Here is a 23,538-nt window from a genome sequence, read left to right on the forward strand (position 1 = left end):
TGTGAAATCAAAATCAAAACGCACTTTGTCGTCTGAATTCATACATTTATTCATATCACTGACCCTTCCAGGCTTTATTCGTTCAGTTCGTTCTGGAGTTTCTTGATTTTCAACGGCAGAAGCGTGTTCATCTCCTTACAGACTCCAATTTCGGCTTTGAAGTGCGCTCCGACCGATTCGTTTTCCTCGCAGCTCTTCACAAAGTGATGATAATATCGGAAACTGTTCTGCACGTTGGCCAGCTGCATCTTCTTGTCCGGCGTGATGACCTTATAGTACAATCGCCCGATGTGGAAGTAAGCGAAGAGTACCGGTTGCAGTTCGGCTTCATCGATTCCGGCGGGGATCTCCAGCGTGTCCAGCGGAACTTTGTAGGATTCGAGAAACTTTTGGAACTTGGAAATGCTCTTTTCGCAGAGTTTGTTAATTTTGTTCAGGGCATGGGGCGACGGTCGTTCACTGGCGGTTGCAGTTTCCAATTTGCTCAGCTTCACGTCCAACATTTTCGAGTAAGTGAGACCCAGCTCATACCAGATTTCTCTGAGGATAGAAAAGAAAAAGGGTAACATATAAATTAAATCATACTAAGGTACCGCCTATATACCACGTGGACACACAAATTCATATTTTGGCCTTCCTCTCTTATATTTCGTCAAACCTTATCACATCCAAATGTTCTTAGGAAAATTCCTGAAGTACCTATTCACGGATACGGGTCATTACAATAAACGCAGACCGATGTCGGTCTTTTGTACTTAGAACGTTAACGGTGTTTTTAATTTTTTTTTTTACATGAAACAGTGAAGATTTTGTAAAACATTTTCTTCGCATCGGTCAATGGAAGCAGGAAGCGTGCATTAGTGGACTGTGCAGCTAAGATATTTTGCCTCACAGGCATAATATTGAGTAGTATGGAAAGTCAGTGAGCTATGTGAAATTGCAGTTAAAGCAGCTGGCATAAAGAAAAGCCGCTTTTGGGAACTTTTGCCAAAATGACAAACATTCGCTTTGTATGACAAGATTACAAAGATATGGGGAAGTCCTCTATGCCCGGTCTCTTTTTGTTTTTTGGTAATACTTCAAATTCAACATTAGTTTTACCTTTAATTTTTGTACAGTGTTAAATATTCACATTATTTTAAGCAAAAACTCACATGGGAACAAAAATATACCTTTACAATTCATTTTTATGGTGGATTACATTATGTACCAAAAATGGTGTGCACTGAAATGTGTCCTCTATGGCCGAACACTATGATTTTCACTATCAAAGTTTACACCAAACCCACAGAAAGGCCAAGGGGTGCTTGTCAGCACATGTCTTGTTGGTTCAATCTTTGCATGATGTACAGCATATGAAGCATATTAGCGCGATCACAGATCAGTTCCATAAACTTCTTGATCAGCGCCATATCAGTCTATGTTGCATTAGCGGTTGCTCGTATTCAGATGAAAATGTCTTCGGGAATTCAACGCGTTTATAGTTCTTCTGTGATCCTCCGGCGAGACAGGGGGTTGGTGCAGACCTTACAAGCCAGCCGTAAAAATCATCAGTACAGGAAGCATACAATTTCTCAGCATTGTTCGTCGTGTTCCTGTGAACGTTCGTGTTTTCGTCCGACCTGACGCACTCTACAGAGGCAGACCATGACGAAGCTGGTAACGTTTCAATAGATATAGAAAATAGTTTTAAGAATGACGAACTACCTTCAATTTCTTCAGAAAATCGTTCTACTGAAATTCTGGTATATTGCCAGAATTTCAATCGCATGAGGAGCGCATCAAAAATGAGTATAATTAGTAAAAATATATTAAGCTCCTCGTTTTCAGTTATTTTGGGCACTGAAACAAGTTGGAACGATAGCATTAAAAACGAAGAAATTTTTGGTAGCAACTATAATGTATTTAGGAATGATCGGGATTAAGTTTTAACCCAAAGGAAGTCAGGGGATGTAGTTCTAGTCGCAATTTCCTCAAAATTCAATTCTGAGCTCATTGCTTCACCAAAATTTAAGGATTTTGAGCACGTTTGGGTAAAAACAGAGATCATTGGAGAGACTCATATATTCGCATCAGTTTACTTTCCTCCTGATCGAGCTACTAAGTCGTCGTATGAAGTGTTCTTTAAAGCAGCCGAAGAAATCGTTTCATACTTTCCTCCTGAATATAGAATTCATATTTATGGTGACTTCAATCAACGAAATGTAGATTTTATTCCAGATGATGATAATGAGAGCATTCTTCTTCCAGTTGTTGGTGAAAGTGAAACATTACAATTTATATTTGAGAAAATTGCATTCCTAGGACTCAACCGAATTAATCATGTCAAAAACCAACAAAATTGTTTCTTAGATTTACTTCTAACGAATATATGTGAGGATTTTTGTGTTGTGGAATCTGTTTCTCCGTTATGGAAAAATGAAGCGTTCCACATAGCGATCGAATATTCCATTTTTGTACACAGTAACCTTAATTCCAACGAGTGTAGTTATGAGTATGTTTTTGATTACAATTTGGCTAATTATGACAATATTAGGTATAAAATAAATAGAGTAAACTGGCAATCCAATCTGAAAGAAGAAGTAAATATTGGAAGTGCCGTACAAAACTTCTACAAAATATTGTCGGAAGTAATTCAGGAGGAAGTTCCACTCAAACGTGTCTCAAAAATCCAGTCTGGTTCAATAAGCAAATCATTCTTTTGAAAAATCGGAAACAAAAAGCACACAAAACCTACAAAGCACATAATAGTCAAGCAAATTTAGAAAAGTATCTGAGTATTTGTGATCAACTTAATTTAACTATTTCTAATGCACTTACAGATTATAACATAAAAACCGAAAATGAAGTCAAGTCATGTCCAAAGAATTTCTTCAACTATGTCAAATCAAAGATTAATTCAAACAATTTCCCATCAAAAATGACATTAGACGACAAAGAAGGAAATAACTCAGAAGATATTTGTAACCTTTTTGCAACTTTTTTTCAAGAAACTTACACGAACTTCTCTGATAATGATCGTGATTTTGGATATTTTGCATACCTTCCAGAGATTTCAAGGGATGTTGGAGTAAAGCAAATTCATGTTCAAGACATTACGACAGGTCTGAATGATTTAGATGCTACAAAAGGATCAGGACCAGATGGAATCCCACCAGTATTCATAAAAAAATAGCGGTAGAACTTACAACTCCACTATTCTGGCTCTTCAATATGTCACTTGAATCTGGTGAATTTCCAAAGGAATGGAAATAGTATTTCTTGGTACCTATTTACAAATCAGGCAAAAAATCTGATATCAGGAACTATCGTGGGATTGCCATCATTTCATGCATTCCAAAACTGTTCGAATCAATTATTAACAAATGTATTTTTGGTCAAATTAAACACAGAATAACTAATTCACAACATGGCTTCTTTAAAGGCCGTTCAACTAATACAAACCTCCTGGAGTTTGTTGATTATTCCCTAATGGCAATGGATAAAGGTAACCACGTAGAGACTCTCTACACTGATTTCAGTAAAGCATTTGATAGACTTGACATTTCAATGTTAATTTTCAAACTGAGTAAAATAGGTATCGAGAAAAAGCTTCTCAAATGGATTGAATCATATCTTACTGACCGGCAGCAAATAGTAAGATTTAATGACAAAAAATCCAAACCAATTCAAGTCACATCAGGTGTTCCTCAAGGCTCCCACTTAGGACCTCTCCTTTTTATTTTATATGTTAACGACGTATCTTTTATTCTTAAAAAAAAACTACGGGTTCTTATATATGCAGATGACATGTAATTGTTTTTAGAAATCATGAAAGATGACGATTATGAAACATTTCATAATGAAATACTTCTATTTGATACCTTGTGTTTTAAAAGTTTATTGAAGTTGAATGTTGAAAAATGTAATCTAATAACTTATAGCAGAAAACGAAACACTCCGAATTTAACAATAAGGTTAGGAAACCAACATGTTAAAAAATGTGATAAAATTAGAGATCTAGGAGTAATTTTGGATTCCAAATTAACGTTCGTTGAACATTACAACACAATAACTCATTAAGCGGGCAATATGCTTAACTTCATAAAAAGTTTCGGATATCATTTTCAAGACCCTTATACGATCAAAACTCTTTACGTTGCTTATGTGATATCCATATTAGAGTATTGTAGTGTTGTCTGGTCCCCATATTTGAAATCACATGAAGAACGAATAGAGTCGATTCAAAAGCAGTTTTTACCAAGGGTGGAACTGGCGGCTCTTTACTGCTACCCCAACGTGTCGCTGGTTCTAAAAAGTAAACAACCATACAAAATTAGGACCAAACAATGGTTAAGGCATAATCATTTTTCTCGAAAACATCCATTTTGGAAATTTAGCAGAATTTGCCGATTAAATTGCCTACAGCGCACTGCAGTAGCACGTAACAAATAACTGCTTGCAAACAATATCTTTCAAGCGCATTAATTACCTGTAATTTTGCGAATAATTATTTTTACTCTTGCGCGTTAAGCCTTAAAACTGGTTCTGGACTTAGGTTGGCGGCTTTTCAATTTTACTCCCAGTTGACAGCCGCCCTCCACCCTTGGTTTTTACTATACGCACTCCGCAAATTATGATGGACTGTATTTCCTCTTCCGTCATATAAAGCACGATGCATGTTGATAAACATTCAGACATTAAAACAGCGACGGGAATATGCCATTGTCGCATTTGTTAACGATATCGTTTCACAACGTATTGACTCAACAGAGCTATTATCCAAATTAAACTTTTATGCTCCTAATCGACAATTGCGTCACAGAAATTTGTTTACTTTAGATCGTTATCGTACAAACTACGCTAAATTTAGTCCTCTAAACCAAATGATGTCTGTTTACAATGAGCACTGTGAAGTGTTTGATCTAAGTATGCCCCGGACCAAATTGAAATCATATTTTAACTCACTAGGAAATCTTAGAATATAAGAAACTATGTAACTATGTAGTCTACAAAAGATTGACGAAATAAATAAATAAATAATTAAATTCGCACCGGAACAATCGACATAGACCCAGGCATCGAAAACAGACTAACGATTGGAAACTCGGATCATGGAACTGAAAGTCTTTCAATTTCTTGGGAAGTACCCGCATTCTTTCCGAATTATTGAGGGTCCGCAAGTTCGACATCGTAGCGCTGCAGGAGGGTTGCTGGAAGGGGTCGACGGTACATACGTATAGGGATGGTTATACCATCTACCAGAGCTGCGGCAACAGACATGAGCTGGGCACAGCCTTCATCGTGATGGGCGAAATGCATAGCCGCGTGATTGGGTGGAGGCCAATGACAACAGAATGTGCATGTTGAGGATCAAAGGTCGTTTCTTCAATATCAGCATAATCAACGTGCACAGCCCTCACCCAGCAAGTGAAGATAACGATAAGGACGCTTTCAACGCGCAGCTGGAACGCGAATACGACGGCTGCCCAAGCCATGATGTCAAAATCGTTATCGGAGATCTCAACGCTCAGGTTGGCCAGGAGGAGGAATTTAGACCGATTATAGGGAAGTTCAGCGCTCACCAGCTTACGAACAAAAACGGCCTTAGACTGATTGATTTCGCCGCCTCCAAGAACATGGCCATACGTAGTACCTACTACCAGCACAGCCTCCCGTATCGGTACACCTGGAGATCACCCCAACAGACTGAATCGCAAATCGACCATGTTATTATTGATGGAAGACACTTCTCGGACATTATCGACGTCAGAACCTATCGCGGCGCAAACACCGATTCGGACCACTACTTAGTGACGGTTAAAGTGCGCCAACGACTCTCCGTTGTGAACAACATTCGGTACCGACGCCCGCCACGGTATAACCTGGAACGACTCAAGCTACCCGAAGTCGCAACTGATTCCGCGCAAAGTCTTGAAGCTGCGTTGCCGGAAGAGGGAGAGCTCACCGAAGCCCCTCTTGAGGACTGCTGAGTAGTCTCTAAGCAGCCATTAACAACGCAGCGGAAGGTGCCATTGGGTTCGTGGAAGGAAATCGACGGAACGGTTTGTTCGACGAGGAGTGTCAGACGGTTTTGGACGAAAAGAATGCAGCGCGGGCGATGATGCTGCAGCAAGGCACCCATCAAAACGTGGAACGATACAAACAGAAGGGAAGACAGCATACCCATCTATTCCGGGATAAAAAAGTGCCGCCTGGAAGAGTTGGAGTGCGAAGAGATGGAGCAGCAGTATCGTTTTCAAGAAGCACATAAGTTCTGCAAGAAACTCAATGCATCCCGCAAAGGCTTTGTACCGCGAGCCGAAATGTGCCGGGATAAGGATGGAGGTATCTTGACGGACGAACGTGAGGTGATCGAAAGGTGGAAGCAGCACTACGATGAACACCTAAACGAGGAAGATCAAGACAGCAGGAGGAATGGCTTCATCGGTACGGCGGATGAGGGAGACGTGCCAACATTGATAGTATTAACATTGATTTATTATTCTTTTTTATGTTGCTACTTAGCCGTACAGTGAATACTGTCCGAAGCTCTAAACTAGACTTTAGATAGGAAAGAGGACGTAATCCTTCTGAAGCAGTTCACCAGACGTACACGGAAAGATGGCTTCCAAGAAAACACTGTTGCGATCTGTCTCAAAAGATTACGGTAGAAGGTGGGAAACGTTCTTTTCACACTATCACTTCACTTGATAACTATTAGATTACTTCATAGCACTATTCACTAGTATTACCATCTTTATTATCAACAGGATTTCTACTAACAGCGTCACCATTATCTATACCAATTTTATTATTAACATCACATCTATAACCCTGCCATAACACAATAGTTCTGCTTCATCAAGTTTAAAGTATAAAACTACTCATTAAAAAAAAATCACTGTAATAAATAAATCATATCAACACTCAATATCATTATCTTCATTAATATAAAAGTAGGGTTCTTGTTGCTTATATCACTTATATTCACAATATCACCAACTATCATCACTCTAATAATCACCATCTTTGTAGCTTACTACCATTAACCACACAAACTTATTCGACACAATAACGCCATCTCACTATATTTTCACATTATCACTATTTTCTTAGTAACATGATCAAAACCAGCAACGGAAGCTAGGCATCTCGCATAGATTCCGAGAAAAATCCAACCTCGGCGAATAAACTGTTTTCAGTGTTGGGGGTGTTAGTGATTAGTTCCTACTCACTTATATCCTAGTTTTTTTTTCTCATGAGTTACTATTCCTATTTGCGGTTACGGGTACCTATAAATAGAGATAGCGATTAGTCACAAGGTTTTTTTTTTTGTCTGACGGCATTTGTTTGACCAGCACAAAACTTCTTTTTTGTATGTCTTTATTAGTATCATTCCAAACATTACATTCATTTCTTATATCTAGGTGTTCTGTGTTATTAGACAACACTATCATCCTTATTTGGTAAAACAAATTTAAGATTTTATTAACATTTTGTTAACAACATATTACATTTTATTTGCGGTAGCAGTTCAGATTTTTATACAGGTGAGTTGATTTCACCTGCTTATAAGAGAAAAAAATAAAATTTCTTTCATAACGCATATGTTGCATGCTTCAATGCTATAATGAAAAACTTAATCCTGAGATGACGCTAGCTGACATAAAAGGGAGTGATAAAATTAGTAAATTAGTAAAAAGTGATATTATTAGTATAAGAAACGGATTTAATAAGATGCTGTTGTATCCTTGTACGGCCATGCGTGTTCCTGTTCAGCACGATTTCTTCCATGTTAGGAGGTTTTGATGCACATTAAAACAAATAAAATAATCTATAAATAAAATACGTATAGAAAAAACAAACAAGGGCCGCTTCATCACGGCGATGTTAATCAATAGTGTTCATTAGAAAACACTTTTGATTATTATCACCATTGGCACCACTAGTGTGCATCTTTCTCTTCAGAGTAAAGATATATTTAAGCCCCGAGACCTGACAGCAATCAAGCTGATCACAAGGTTGTGCCTTTGCCCAGGGAACGTTGATTTATTATTCTTTGAACTAGGACTATTCTAGGACTTTTAATCTGTCCTAAGCTCCTTCCCAACATTTGCTTTTATAAGCCTCTATTACAGAGTGTCTACTCGTTTACTAAAATGATATTCCCTGATATTTCCAGGTTTTTTCCAGGTCTTAAGAAATAACTCCAGGCTCAAGAAAAACTCTAAAATACTAATGATTATCGAATTATTAATTTTGAATTAATTTGAATTCGTTTATAACAGTAGGTCTTAAATGGCTTCAAAGCACATGAATAAAACAACAAAAATTTCTTTAGTTCTTTAGTGATTATTTCTCAAGGAATTCCCCCTACAATTTCATTTTAGAAACCTCAAGAAAACAATTCCTCCAAAGATTCTCCAACAAAGTCTTAAGTCCTCTAAACTTTTATGCAATGATTATTCCATCGCTTCCTATTGGGCACTCTCAAAAATACCCTTTTAGAACATCTAAAAAACAGTACCATCCGTGCACCAGATTCCGCTCATTTAAGGGAAGTTATCTGTTCAAATGTTTATTATAAAATAACTTTCATAAAAAAAATATTTAATTGTATTAGTTACTGCATCTAAGTGTTCTTGTTTCCACTCACGGTAAACAGATTTCGTGACGAACTTACTAAAAAGTTATTTCAAATTTCGTTATTAATCCTGATATTCTTATGGTCAAGTCATAGCTACCACTGCAATAAAATGGCTGTATACTAAAATCGACATTTGTTTAAAATTTCGTTTAACTTTTAGCATGAGCGGTTATTGGAACACACAAAAATACCTAGTGGTCCAATAACCGCTCACGAGGTCTTGTGTTTTCAATATACAGAATTATTTTATCAAATGAATTCAATGTCAGACGGCTTCACTTGAAAGTTGTTAAGATTGCTAGAATATATCCGTGCGAAAAATGTTGGTTTTTGACACGAAAAATCAATTTTTACACTAGTGAGCGGAAATAGGGCCATGAGCGGATACTGGTGCACTAATGGTATCTTCTCCAGAAAGCACTTCTGGGTCTTTCTTAGAATCCCCTACAACATTGTTTTTCAGGATATATTAACATTTCAACTTGAAATTTCTCTATGAATACTTTCTGGATGTACGATAGAGATTCCTTGTAAGATTTCTTAAGAAATTACGCCAGTAATTCTTTGAGATATTTCTCAAGTAAGTCTTCGAATATTTTTTTCAGCCATATTAAAAGAATATGTCCAAAGAAATTTCATGAAATTTTCAGAAAATATTAAATAAATCTTTGATAAAAACCTGGATTTTAGAAGAAAACCTAAAGTAAACTCTGATGAAGCTTGTGTAAGGTTCAAAGTACATAACTCTTGATGAACAAGGATCCCTGAAAGAACTCCTGGACACTTGAGGAAGTTTTAGAAAATTTCCTAGATCAATTGTTAAAACATTGAAAACAAAAATCAATCGAATAGCTTATCCCGTAGGATTTTCTGAATTCTTATTCCTTGAATAACATCGGAAGGAATTCCCAAAGAAGTTTGTATAAGAATGATCGGAGTAATTAATTTGCAGTGGTGTTAACTAATGTGGAACCTTGAATAAACTTTAGAAGATTCCAAGGGTATTTTATTCGAGAAGTTCATTGGAAAACGTTTGGATGAAATCCTGAAGAATCTCCTAGAAAAAAAATCTATAGGAGCATTATGATGAATCGACGATCGAGTTTATTGAGAAATCCTTTCTTCGTAATAGATTTCCTCGAATAAACCCTCTAGAAACTGCTGGAGCGATTCCTGCAAGTAACCATGGATGAATTCTAAAGGAATTCTCATGAAAAAGCGTAGGAATTCTCGTGGGGTTCCTTGGTAAAATATCTAAGCGAATTTCTTCAAAACTATGGAATAAATCTTTGTGGGTTTTCTTGGAGAAATTTCTGTATATGCATTTTTGGAAAATTCTTTAGAGCAAAAACTGGATGAATCGATTGAAGAATTGGTGCATAGTTTGGGATAGTTTTCGAAAAAAAAACAAATTAAAGAAATAAATGAAGAAATTAAGGGAGCACAATCTGGAGAAATTCCTCTAAGCATTCTTCGAAAAGTCGCTGGATGAATTTCTGGGATAATTGGTAGAGAGAATTCTATCAAAAAATCTATAGAACATCTTTGAAAGTATTCTAGTTCAAATCTCTTGGAATTACTGGGATATTTCTTGAAGCTTTTCCTCGAGGGATCTGAGAAAAAAAATCTAGATGAGCCTGTTGAATAGTCGCATTATAGTCTCCGAATGTTACTGTGTATAAATTTGCATCAGAATTAACTGCAAGCAATATAACGAATATAGTGACTTTAGAGACCATTTTTTTTTTCAAAACAGAGACTTCATAGATTTTCCTTCAAAAATAGAAACTTTTTCATGACTTGCATTCAAATAAACACCAAGTATCTTAAAAGATACCTGTTACCAACTCTGCAAAGGACATAAAAAGTGTTTTTTTGTGTATTCCATTAAAATTTCTACGAAAAACGGGAATGATTAAAATACATTCTGAGAGCGGGCTTTAAACAGCAGAACAGAGAATTCAAAGTTAATGTGTTAGAGAATACTTTTCAACAATAATACTTTCAAAGCTCAAAAGTTATTTGTTGATGTATTAGAAAAGTATGGTATTTTGCCATATAATAGGAACGAATAACTTTGTGTGACGATGGCGGCATGTTTGAAAAATCGTTTAATTGAACATTTATTCGTCCATTCAATCCAAATTGAATCCTACAAAATCCTATTATGATGATTATTGGTGGGTTAGATCACTATACATCAATCATAGGTTAATTTTCAACATTAAAAAACAGCATTTTATACTAATTTTAAGACCCGTAGCTCAAAATTGTAATGTGCTGGAACAATTTCGAAATCAGTTTCGAATTCACCAACCCCAAATTTACTAGGCACATGATTTGATGTTGATGGTTATCAATGTTTTTTGTACTTTATGATAAATATATGGTGAATTATTTGAAAGTATTTTACGGAAAACGTCCAAGTTTATTAATGAACTGAATCCTCTAAGGGGGCAAGATCCGTCATCAATTTGTGAATTTTCAAAAGCAGTTTTTTCGTTCAAATTCATGAAAGTTTACATAAATATGTGTTCACTCTAATTCTATCTTCCAACTGAAACACAGTGCACACATTTTCATCGAAAACAATTCAGTTTTGAACAGTACAGGCTGATGAAGTTTCGATGACGAAGCGTTGAACGTTAAGTAGCATTTTTAAGCGGCGCAGCCGAAATTTGTATATTGAAAATAGTGTGCAAAAATAGTTTCGAAATAGTTAATCGTGAACATATTCAACCATGAATTACTGTTTCAAAATTAATTCCCTGAGTGTGGCCGAAATTCCCTGAGAATTCCAGGTTTTTTTCCAGGTTGAATAAAATTCCCTGAGAATTCCAGGTTTTTCCAGGTAGTAGACACCCTGTATTACGTTCATCACACAGACGTTTTTAAGCAATGTTGCTCAAATGTGTGGTGTATCAAATGTGCGTTATAAAAATATGTTTAAAATTACCACAAACAATTCTCTCAGTGTATCTTCACAAGGCACAATGCGCGGTTACCACAAAATGGTCACTGTGTACCCTAGCAGCAATCAGCCCAAAAAAATAAAAAAAAATCTAGAGTAACTCAATGATGAAACACAGGATCATCTTTGAGGAATTCTTTGAAAGGTTCTCAATAGATTTTCTTGAGGAAATTCTTTGAAGTTACCGTAGATGAAATACTTCTTTTCGGGTGTCTTTGAAAAAAGTTGAATTTGTTCATAGATTTTTTTCAAAGAAACCAGAAGGAATTAAACTTTGCAGGTTTTCTTGTAAGACATTCTGTAAAATCTTTGGAAGATCTCCTAGAGTAACAAAAAAAATCGGTTGGAGAATTAAAGGAATAATATTAGAAGGAAGTCCTAGGATAGTGTTTAGAAAAAAATCTGAGCAAATTACTGGAGATAGTAACGTTGAATTGCTTGAGAATTTCCTGGAGTGATTTCTCTATATATTTAAAAAAAAAAAACCACAGGAAGTATAATTGAGAGAATTGGAAGAGGAAAATCTAGAAGAATTTCTGGAGAGATTCCTGTAGGAGTCCCTGAAAGTATTCCAGATGAAATCTCCGGAGAAGCCACTAAGATAATTCCTGAAGCGTTTCGTCGAAAAATCTGAGATGAAATTCTTGAAGAATCAATTGAATAGTATCGTAACAGTCTCTGACTGTTTCTCTGGAGCCTGCAGAGTGCAGAATTATGCATCGGAACTAACTGCAACCAAGATAAGCAAAAAAGAGACTTTAGAGACATTATTGGTTAAAAAAGAAAGACATTAGAGACCTTTCATTGAAAGTAGAGACTTGCATTAAAATAGAGACCAAGTTTCTAAAAAGAGTCCTGCACAAAAATTGATATTGATTGTTTCAACATTTTACATTGGAAATTGTTTGCATTCCATATGAGTTTCTCAAAATTAGTTTTCCAGTTCTTCAAATTTCGAAAATTTTTAAAAAGCGAAGATACCGTAAAGTGCCCTAATTCAGCGCATTGCCTAATTCCGCGCATTTCATACAAAATTATTTACATATGGAAATACACATCAATACTGCAGCAACTTTTAACGCCATTTGATGCTATTTTGATTTAGAATAAGTTTGAATCACAAATAAAAGCAAATAGAGCAATTTTTCGCGGCGTAAAAAAATAATCAGTGGAGGCCCGTCTGAGTAGACGCCATTTTTTCAATTTCCTTAGCGTCCGTGCTAAGACTGTAGGACACAAACAAACGTGATTTCTATATTGAAAATGTTTCGTTATTTATGCAATATTCTATGAAACTACTTGCTATAGATGTGTTTCATGATGCTTCTATGAAATCTTATCAAATATTAGCATAATTATTGAGATTTATCCCAAAAAGTATTGCGCGGCATTAGGGCACGTCATTTTTCATAAGTCCCTAATTCCGCGCACTGCTATTTACAGAACAACAAACAAGTAAAACATGCTATATTGGTCTTCACAGCTGAATATTTATCTGAGGAAGTATTTTCATGCATAAATACGTTTCGCAAACAACCGGAATATCGGGAAAGCCCACTTACAGGAAAACTAGCAGCCGTTCAGAAACCACGTGGTCATTCATGGTGGGAGGAAAAGTTTGTCCAAAACCAAGGTCCATAAACATTTGTTATTGCATGAACAGTGCAGAATACGAATATACAGACTTAAATTATTTTACAGGAATCCGTGAAATTCAACGTAATACCAACAGCTGAAAATTTCGGTGAAATAAATTAACGGAGTACGGTAATTTTTTCCAGTTTTCGGTAGAATTTTACCGCAATCCGTTGAATTTCGACGGAATTACGGTGTTTTATTTTACCGGACTGATCAGCTGTTGAGATTACGGTGAAATTCATGGATTACGGTAAAATAATTTAAGTGTGTAGAGGTAGTCGGGGCGATTTCGCCAAACTGCCTATTTTTTTGAAATTTCTTCTGGAATAACATGCAACCCCAAAGCTGACAAGGAAAAGGAAAAAATATCAACGTCTCCGCAGTCGCGAAACGTCCAAATGCTGAAAAATTGTAAAGTATTGTTTGAATACAAATAAACTGAATAAACTGTTATAAAATCCTCAGTGTTCGGAGCAGTTTTTCCAAAGCTGCTGATAAATCTTAACACAAGACTATAGTTATTTCAAATGTCTGCAACTTTTTCTGGCATAAAATTTCACTTCAAAGGCTTTTTATGTGTCGGTGTGATGCAATCGCAATTGCATATTTGCTGGGGTGTTCATGTGAGGGTTTGTGCATGATTGATACAAACACAGAGGAATAAGTAAAAAACTCAGCAACGACAGAATAAGAAGACCGTCTTCGCGAGTCTCGTCTCAGGAATAGACTATAACAAATGTTTATCCTTATTTCATGTGGTAGTCAAAAAATTATAAAAAAAGTCTACGTTACGGATCATACAAAACTTTACTTTTTTTTCATACAAAAAGTGTTGTGGAGCTGGGTATGGGGTTGAAAATGTTCAATTTCAGCGTTACGTAATGAATGGATGCTGCCTTATACAAAATTAATGTTAATTTGATTGTTTTGCAAGTGCGCGGAATTAGGCATTCTTCTGCGCGGAATATGAAAAAGCGTTAAAAAAATGCGCGGAATTAGGCAATTTCAACGAGTGAACTATTTCAAAAAAATCACAATTGTAACGTGTGAATACAGTCTAGTTTATATTTTTGCCATAATCTAAAATAGATTTGCAGCGATCCACCCATAAAGCTTTTTTGTTGATGCAATACTAATTTTTAATTAAGCATTTGAAATGTTTTATTCGTTAACTGCGCTGAATTACGGCACTTTACGGTATTTACATCCATTTCTGATTAAATTTAGAAATATTTATAAAATTCAATCTTGGGAAATCGATAAAATAAGCTTATGGAGCGTTTAGATAGAATTTTTTTTTGGGGATTTGACGCGATTTTTTATTTGTCATGAACATATTCTACCATGAATTACAGCTTCAAAGAAAGTTACCTCCTAATTGTTATTACAATTCTCAGAGAGGTATTTTCCAGGTTCAATAAAATTCCCTGATAATTCCCGGTTTTCTAGATAGTAGACACCCTGTTGAAATAATAATAGAAATATCGACGCAGGAACTTCTGGAGGAATTATTGTAGGTTTTTCTGAATATTCCCGTTCAAAAACTCTGGAATAAACCTTTGTAAATATTACGAATTTCTTAAGATCTCTTGTAGAAATCGGTAGAAGAGTTATTGGATAAATCTATAGAGAAAAACTTGGGATAGTAACTGGAAAATTTTCAGAGTAATCTCTGTGGAAATCTCTCGAGGTAGTAACGTTGAAGTGCTCGAGAATTTCCTAGAGCAAATTCTAACGAAATTTTTGTTAGATCAATCGTAGAGGAATTTCCAAACGCATTCCTTGGGGGATTGTTGAATAAATCCTTTTAGGAATTGCTCAAGGAGGATCCTTGAAAGTATTCCAGAAGACATCTCTGGAGAAATAACTCAAAGAATCCCTGAAGCTTTCTATTATGACTATGATTGAACTAGTGACCACGTTCTAACTGGAGACCTGCTACCACATGGCTGGTTTCGTCCACGTGATATTTGAACGACCCCTTTGAAAGAAACTCACCTGCAAATGGTTTGATAGTACGTAGCGTTCAGCACCTGGTCCAGTTCTTCCAATTGATCTGCGCATCGCTTATAAAGCTTGCACTGATTGTCCTCGTTGTCATCGAAAAACGCCAAATGCTTGTACAAAGAAGCAATGTCCTGCACTATCTTTGCGTACTGCGACGCTTCCGTTTCTTTGGTGTAGTATTCCTTCGCCTTGTTCAACCAACTGAGCCCATTCAACATGACCAGCTTGGCATCCTCGAGGGTCAGGCAGAACTCATCCATTATCTGGTCTTCGTATACCGACAATCCTTCCAAACCGATGAAACGGTCGATTTCCTTCACTGGACTAAGGCCGTCCCCTTTCGGGTTTTCCGCTCCATCCTCGGGATCATCTTCGCAGAGCCTTTCCTTGCTGGTGGCCAGAATATGGATGGCATACTTGGCCCAACAGCGAGCCACATCTGCCGATCGATGCCGAAGGTTTTCGATCTTTTCCGTTCTGGCGGCTGGATTCGTTTCCTTGGGAATTACGTCCTCCTCGAAACGGTCCAACATGTACGAAGCGGCCGCCAGCAGGTGCCTCGATTGACTGAGGTGGTTCTTGGGGAAATAATACTGCGAAAGGGTGGCCGAATTCAGAGCCCAATCTATGTGCTCGTAATCATTGTAATCCAACTGCCGCTTCAAAGTCATGTGGCAAAAGTGCGCAGATTTGACCAAATCTTCCAGATAACCGTAAATTTGTGCCAAATAGTACAGAGTCAAGGTGTGGTTCTTCTCCAGTAGCAGCTGTCCCTTTCCCTTCTCGATCTCGTCTTTTGTTCCGAACAAATCAGAAATCGTCAACGGTTCAAATCCTTCCATTTCCTTCACGTCTCTATAATTGTCCGCTGCTTGTTCCAAAATAACCTTCGATTCCTCAAAGCTTCCCCGATTGCAGTACAATATTCCCAGCTGATTCAGCACCTCAATATGAGCATTGACCCCGGAAGCCGTTTCCTTTTCGTCCTTAACCAGTTCCAGCGCTTCCTTCAGGACCAGTTCCCCATTGCTCAGTTCCTCGGTAAAAATCGATATCCTTCCAATATCCTTCAACACATTAGCCAGTATGCATCGCACGGTCAGTTCCGCCTCCGACCCCTGGTCCAGTGATTCCCTCAGATTTTTCAACTTTCGCTGCACGCCCTGAAGGATGTCCCGGGCGGCATAATGCGACCGGAAAGGTTCCGTCGGGGGATCGTTTTTGCTGTCCTCGTCGATCTTCTGGTGGGCTTCCTCGAACTCCTCGCGGATGTCCGACAGGCTTTCCTTGGTGATGCCCATTTTCACGCTGTTGGTTGGATCGATAACGAATTGCACAAGACACTAAACACTAATCGATGCACAAGCAGTTCCACTTCTCTCGCAACGGGTGGAAATGCAATCTAACTGAACTGACGAACGCGAAAGTGGGTGGTAGCGAAAATGGAGCAAAACAGAACATGAAGAATTTGACGTTTTGCAATCCTTGCGCGGAGTGGTGTTAGAAAGTAGGTCGAATGACAAATAACACCGTCGGTTGTGGAACGATCCAAACCTAAGACGAGACTCGCGAAGACGGTCTTCTTTTTCTGTGATTGCTGAGTTTTTTCTTATTCCCCTCTGTGTTTACATCAATCATGCGCAAGCCACTCAAACAGTCACATGAACATCTCAGCAAAAACTTATTGCGTTTCCATCATACATAAGCATAAAGCCTGATTCGCTGCTGACAAGTAATTTCTCGGCCTATCTTGATGCATGGGGAATTGGCTTGTTTAGGGGTATTCTGTTTTTTACATATACGGATTCTACGTTAAAAACTGAGCAAGATTCCAAAGTTTCATAATTTTCTGTGCCCTGGAACTATTTTTAAAACACGATTGAATTTAGTATGTGAATCGCGTTTGAATCACCCCTCGGCAAATTTTACTTCGAGGCGAGCTGTCATTATGTAAATTGAAATGTCATTCAGTGGACGGAATAAAATCTTATTTAATTATTTACTACATCAAAATTAAGATATTGAAGCGCAATAAAATCGTGTTGCACTTAGAAAAATGTGCTCTTTCGATCAAGCTACAAAAAACGGTGAATCTTTCATCACTAAACAACCCAATTTCTGCAAGGAATTGATCAAAAATGCGCTTTTTCCTGATCGCAGTACGCAGTTGAAACGAAATGGCAGTTCAAATGGGAGTCGCTGTAGAAAATTTCTACAAGGAATCGGCGAGAAATTTCTTTAGCGATTCCTTTTCAGTAGCAAATCAGGCTTTAAGGCCGGTTTGCTGCTGACAAGAAAAGGAATCGCCTATCTCGATGCGTGGAAAATTTCTCCCAAGAAATGGTCAAGAAAATCACTTTTTTCTGATCGCAGTACGCAGTTGAGAAGAAATGTCACTTCAAAGCGAGGGGGGCGACACATCCAGATTACCGTTTAGATGCACTTTTGGAAAAAAATCCAATTTTTTAAATTCAGTGTACTAGTCTATATTTGTCTGCTTCACGCGCTGACATCTTTTTCTGAACGATGCGCGTAGATTGACGAGATGTACAAAGATGTGAATGGGTGGAAGAAGAATCAATGATGATGTTGAGTATGGTGAGCGTAGTGTCGTAAAAGTAAACCTGAAAAATTTGATGGATCCTATGGAATCTCTAGTTTCCGAAAAGCGAAAAGGCAATAAGTTTTCTTTTTGTAAATATGAATCAATTGAAACCCAATTAAACGACTAATACATTATTTAGGAGTTGTGGGTGTATAGCGCGTGTACAGAGAAATCAGTACCAATTTATTGATTCACAATACGCATCAAGATTTAGTAATATAAAATTTTAATAATTGCCTCGAAATGGAAGTTACCAATACCATCCACATCACAAAATCTCCCTCTCTAGATCGAACAAAATACATTGCTTGTATTCTCTGAGCTTCTTTTGTTACCCTTCCTGATTCAATGCAGCTAGGAGACGGAGTCAATAAACTAATCAATGAATGGCAACGTTTTCCGCCAAACTCCAGTAACAAAGCTTCTCGATCACCGAATGATCCAGATTATTTATCCCTCCAACCGCAGGGCATTTTCTAGTCATCCTGCAATTCTCGGACCTGGAGCCGAACTTGACGCTCTCGAAGGCAATCGCCGATCGGCTCATGCAATAACCACTTTTGCCGGGAAACCTGGCAAGCACGTTCCATACTCGGCTCCTCAGCTTTTCGGGTAGTTTCGTGTACCACTCCTCCATCACGGTATCCATTCTATCCATCCTGTCTGGTCCCATCATGGAATCGATGACCAGCATCCTACTGAAAAGGAGACCATCTGAATGGTGTTCAAGAATCTGCTGGTCTTAGAATTCGCCATGATGCTCGGAAAGATTGCACCGATGACGCAGCGCCGTGCTCCTTCTTTGTTGTTTATCGACGACATCTGAGTCAATCTGTCAAAACGTTCATGTAAGATGCGGAAAGATATGCTAGATTTATGAAGATGGAAAAAGGTGTTTTATGGAATACCACAGATGAAACAAGATAATATGCTGCAAGAAGATAAATGGTCATCGTAAAAATTATTCAAGGATATCCTAGTGATCTAAAATATCTGGATGTGTCGTCCCCCTCGGCTAAAATAGTAATTTTTACTACAGAATTTTTTCCCGTGTATATTTTTTATAGATTAAAAATGAAAACATATATTTTTTTCTGCACCATCATATAGGTGAAACGCTCTATGTTTTAAATTGGTGAATTAGGACTTTGATTCAGAGATGAAAATATTACATGGTGATGTTAGACCGTACTAACTTTAATATCGTTATACAATACATACAGGTCCGTCGCACTCGGGCTGAATTTGGGTACCACTTCTAGTACTGCATTTGGTCCCTCGGCAGTGCAAAAGGTACCCAAGTTTGACAGATCGCAGTACACTTTTCACGGCATTCTAGATTACCTTATGAGCCATAAAATTTTGAGCAACTGCAAGGGACATGGAGGTCTTTAATTTGTTTTTGATACATATGTATATCCAGTTTTTTACGCTCGCCATGCTATAAAATATCTGACAAAAGCTAACTACCACCACTGAACTGAAACTTGAAAATAAATCCTTAGTAACCCATCACTCACTGAAATAATTTTCATTGCTTTTCTGTCATTCAAACTTAAATCTAATTCCGATTTGAATTGATAATGTTTAAATCGCTTAATACCTAATCGTTCCTTTTCTTTTTTAGGTTTCCTTCCCGCTATATCCCAAGTAACCATGGAGCATTATATCATTGCATATATAATGCAGCTGCATTGCCGTAAGCCTACCATTAAAGTAGTTAGAAAGTGGAAAAGGGCCCTTTTACAGTTGCACTAATGCAAACACGACGATAAAGCAATGAAGCAATTTATAAAGTAACATAAGTGCAGCAGTGCAATTTATAAAGTGAGATTAGTGTATTGATACATTTCTAATGTAGAGTTAATGTTTTGTTGCTTGACAGTGTTGGAATAGAGGTAGTGTCGCACCTCAGGTAGAAGAATCGTCGGTTGAGAAGCATGCGTCGTCGTAGGTAAAAGTGTGGAAGATTTGTTGTGAGGTATAATATTTGTGTAGGATTTTGAATTGTAAAAATAGATACCTGGTTTGAATAAAGAGTTTTGCAGCTGCTGGTTGAGGTATCAGTCAGTTAGCTGCCCAGTTGAAGGAGACATCTACTGTATTGTATTTCTTTATGATTTGCAATCGGATGTGGACGGGCTAGCCTCGCTAGGATCTGCGAGGTCTTAATGGGCTAGCCTTTCAACAGACAGCTCTTGAAATATGTCGAATAAAAGCAATGTTACATCAATGTTGTTGATATGCAGTAGAATACGTGCAAAGTTATAATGCTTGTGGTTACTTGGGATCTTTTGAGCTGTAGGCCAAATCTTTGAAACAATATAGTGCGGTACAAATTTTCCGTAAATCAAATGAAAATCAGTCAAGGAATTGATGTCTGAAAAATTGAATGTAATTTGTCATGAAAATTGCAATCTCTACTATATTGCAATTTGCACAAAATATTGTGAGAACATCTTCCAGGGTTTTATGATAATATTACCCACATTTAAAATCGTGCTTAATATTCCACCAGAATCTAGCTCCGAATTCTAAGAACAATTCTTGCCAATCTGTGAGAATGATTTCCAGGATTTTGCAATAATTCTAGGATCTCGTCAAATAACTTAAATAAAGCTTCGAATTTTGTGAGAATATTGTAAAGGATTTTGCGAGAATCTTTTTCGTCTATTTTTCCTATTATTTTCTCATAATCCCTACAAAAATTAAGTAACAATTTTTCTTAAGATTAGGTGAGAATCGTGTGCTGGAATCTGTAATAAACTCTTCATCAGAACATTGTCCAAAATTCTTAACTACAATCCTATCATGGAATTTGTAAGGATGTAAGGATTTTATCATAATCCTACCCAGAAATATGTGAAAACTATGCTTTGAAGTTCGTGAAAATTACGGCACGACGACATGCTGCGTAAACTCCTTCCAGGTTTGTTTAAATGTGATAAAACTTTTAACATGATTCTTTGAGACTTCCTCCTATGACTTGGTGAGGATATGTTTGATCTATTTGATTCTGTTTTTGAAAATTTGTAAGCCTTGGTCTTGCGAAATTTGAAAAGCTTAGCCGGGTATTTCGAAAGAAGTAGCTGTTGTGAGATATGGAAAACCAACTTCATCATCAACTCATTCAAGCCTAAAATAAAATAAAGAATATTTTATAACTAAATTTAACTTGAGAAATATAGCAATAACAAATCATGATTATTTCCGCAAATCCAAAAAAAAATCATTTGTTTGACAGAAAAAAGAAAACAATGAAATTCGACTGTTCGTCACGGCATGCTGAGGATATATTTCCAAGTTTCAGTTCAGTGGTGGAATTCAGCTTCTGTCAAATATTTTATAGCATATTGTTTTATGGCGAGCGTAAAAAGCTGGATTCAGTTGTTTTCTACCAGACCCTGCTACTAACATTATACTAATCGCAGTTTTTTGACCGACTTAGACTTTTTTTTGTTCGCTATAAGGTAACATTGTATTCAAATAAAAAGTCAGCCTCATTCGATGAAAAAAATTGGGAAACAGTGGTGAAAGAAAAGTGTGTGGTGGCTTATAAGAGGGGTTCCTATGTTAACGATAGTCCATTTGCCTGAGTGTTGAATTTACACAGGGAATTGGAATAAATTTGTTCCTGTTTTTTTTTTTTTAATTTTTAACCACAATAACAGTTGATTGAGAATGGAAAAGGGCCTTACTAGAGTCGTATTAAATTTGAAATGATCGTTACACAATCGTTAAATGGGTTGCCGATGAAAATTTCGCCGGTGATACGTCTGGCTGTCTGTATCTGGAACATACGGTGTAGCGTTTGTTCGACCAGATGCGGCCGAACCCATTGAATGACAGATTGCAGAATCGAAATAAACAAACGACACCTGGCTGCTGGCTGGCTCAGTTTTTGGACTCGCAGTGAGCCTCTCTCAAAACATAATACGTGGGTTGATGGCACAAAGTAAAAAAAAAGGAAATCCCGCTAGAAAAGCAAAAGTTTAAGCAGCTTTAACTTAGATATTTTAAAGTTAATCAAAGTGCGACGCGATGGCTGACCTGAAGAAGGACCTGGACGAGTATCTGCTGCTGCAGAGCGATCAGAAGAAAAGCTTCAAACTCGAAATGCCAAAGATGCCCTCGATATCCACTCCAGGGCTGGTGAGTAAACTCTTTGGCAAGAACCAGGAAAGCGAAGCCAACAGCTGGCTTAAGGATCCCCAGGAAACATGCTGCCCTAAGTTGGTGAGTACTTATAGCCTGGAGTTGGGATTGTTTCTCGTTATAATCCTTTTCTCGATTTCAGAGCCGAATACAAAGGATCGTAGGATTTGTGACTTGCCTTGGCCTGGGAGTGTTCTGTATGATCGTATCGACATTCTACATTCCGGTGTTGATCCTGAAGGCAAGGAAGTTTGCCCTATTGTACACATTGGGAAGCATCTTCTTCATTATGAGGTTTGTTTTGCTTTATCTGTTTTATCACGGTTCTTCTCACACCGTTATTATCAGAAAAAACATCTCATCACATCTGTGCTCACCAAACGTTTTCTATAGCAAAACTGCAAGTCTGACAAGGCTGATAATAATGACCTGGCACGGGCCCCAGGTCTTATTCAAGTATTAGTTTCAGGAAAATAATGCATCTTTATTTTACAGCTTCTCGTTCCTGAGCGGCTTCGGAGCAATGTTCCGGCAGATGTTCTCCCGCGAGCGAGTAGCCTTGTCCATATCGTACTCCTGCTGCCTGACGGCCACGCTTTACTTTGCCATGGTTGAGCAAAGCACCGCGCTGACCGTGCTGTTCGCAGTGGCACAAATTATCACCCTACTCTGGATGATCCTGGGAACGATTCCCGGTGGGATGACCGGAGTGAAGTTCTTCGGACAGATGTTCCGCAGTTCGGTTTCCAGTACGCTACCGGTGTAAAAGGGACCGTAGTTGACTAATCCATTTTTAGTTTTGTAAGAATATGTAAGAATATCTCTGAACCTAAGACGTCACTACTGAGAGATCTCTGTGATCGAAGCCGAAATGAAAACTGTATTACACATATTATATATATTTGGAACGGTACATGTACAAGAATTCTTCAATAAAATTTCTCTAACTATTCCATGAGGCTAAAAATGTCACCTTGCATAAGATCTTTAATCGATAACATCAGTTTCCTTATCCTTCTATCTGTTGTCTGTGCCTTAGGGTCATATTAACCCCAAATTCGATGTGTGATAACTTCGAACTTGGATTTTTTTCTCTTTTTAATGTATTCGAAGCCTCTGAGCAGAATCTCAATAGCGAATTGAAAAAGTAAATTGGAATATCTGTACCTTTTAATTCCGACCTAATTGTTTATCTTTGACAGATATATGCGTATTTCGACTACCACTTGTAGCCTTCTTCAGTGTCAGTTACTCGTATCCACAGTGGATACGAGTAAGTGAAACTGAAGAAGGTTACAAGTGGTAGTTGAAATACGCGTATCTGTCAAAGACAAGCAATAAGGGTGGACTCTTTTTAATGTATTCGAATCCTCTGAGCAGAATCTTAATAGAGAAACAAAAAAGTAGATTGGAGTACCTCGTACCTTTTAATTTCGCTCTAATTGCTGTGTTGATACGAGTAACTGACACTGAAGAAGACTGCAAGTAGAAGTCGAAATACGCGTATCTGACAAAGATAAGCAATTAGGGCGG

At 37.5% G+C, this 23,538-nt stretch overlaps 2 protein-coding genes across 2 annotated transcripts; one reads left to right on the forward strand and one right to left on the reverse strand.

Moving 5' to 3' along the window:
* Positions 1-28: 28 nt before the first annotated feature.
* LOC110677247 (protein KBP homolog) lies at positions 29-16,687 on the reverse strand. The gene is made up of 2 exons (XM_021848350.1): positions 15,237-16,687; positions 29-540 (listed from the first exon to the last, which is right to left on the reverse strand). The coding sequence occupies exons 1-2, from the start codon at positions 16,544-16,546 to the stop codon at positions 75-77; spliced, it is 1,776 nt and encodes a 591-aa protein (XP_021704042.1). The 5' UTR covers positions 16,547-16,687; the 3' UTR covers positions 29-74.
* A 5,020-nt stretch (positions 16,688-21,707) lies between these two features.
* Positions 21,708-22,955, forward strand: LOC5567336 (vesicle transport protein SFT2C). Its single transcript, XM_001651710.2, has 3 exons — positions 21,708-22,086; positions 22,148-22,299; positions 22,501-22,955. Exons 1-3 carry the CDS (start codon positions 21,892-21,894, stop codon positions 22,769-22,771), a joined length of 618 nt encoding a protein of 205 aa, XP_001651760.1. The 5' UTR covers positions 21,708-21,891; the 3' UTR covers positions 22,772-22,955.
* The last annotated feature ends 583 nt before the right edge of the window (positions 22,956-23,538 follow it).

This window comes from Aedes aegypti, chromosome 2, assembly GCF_002204515.2.
Source record: "Aedes aegypti strain LVP_AGWG chromosome 2, AaegL5.0 Primary Assembly, whole genome shotgun sequence".
Classification (NCBI taxonomy): domain Eukaryota; kingdom Metazoa; phylum Arthropoda; class Insecta; order Diptera; family Culicidae; genus Aedes; species Aedes aegypti.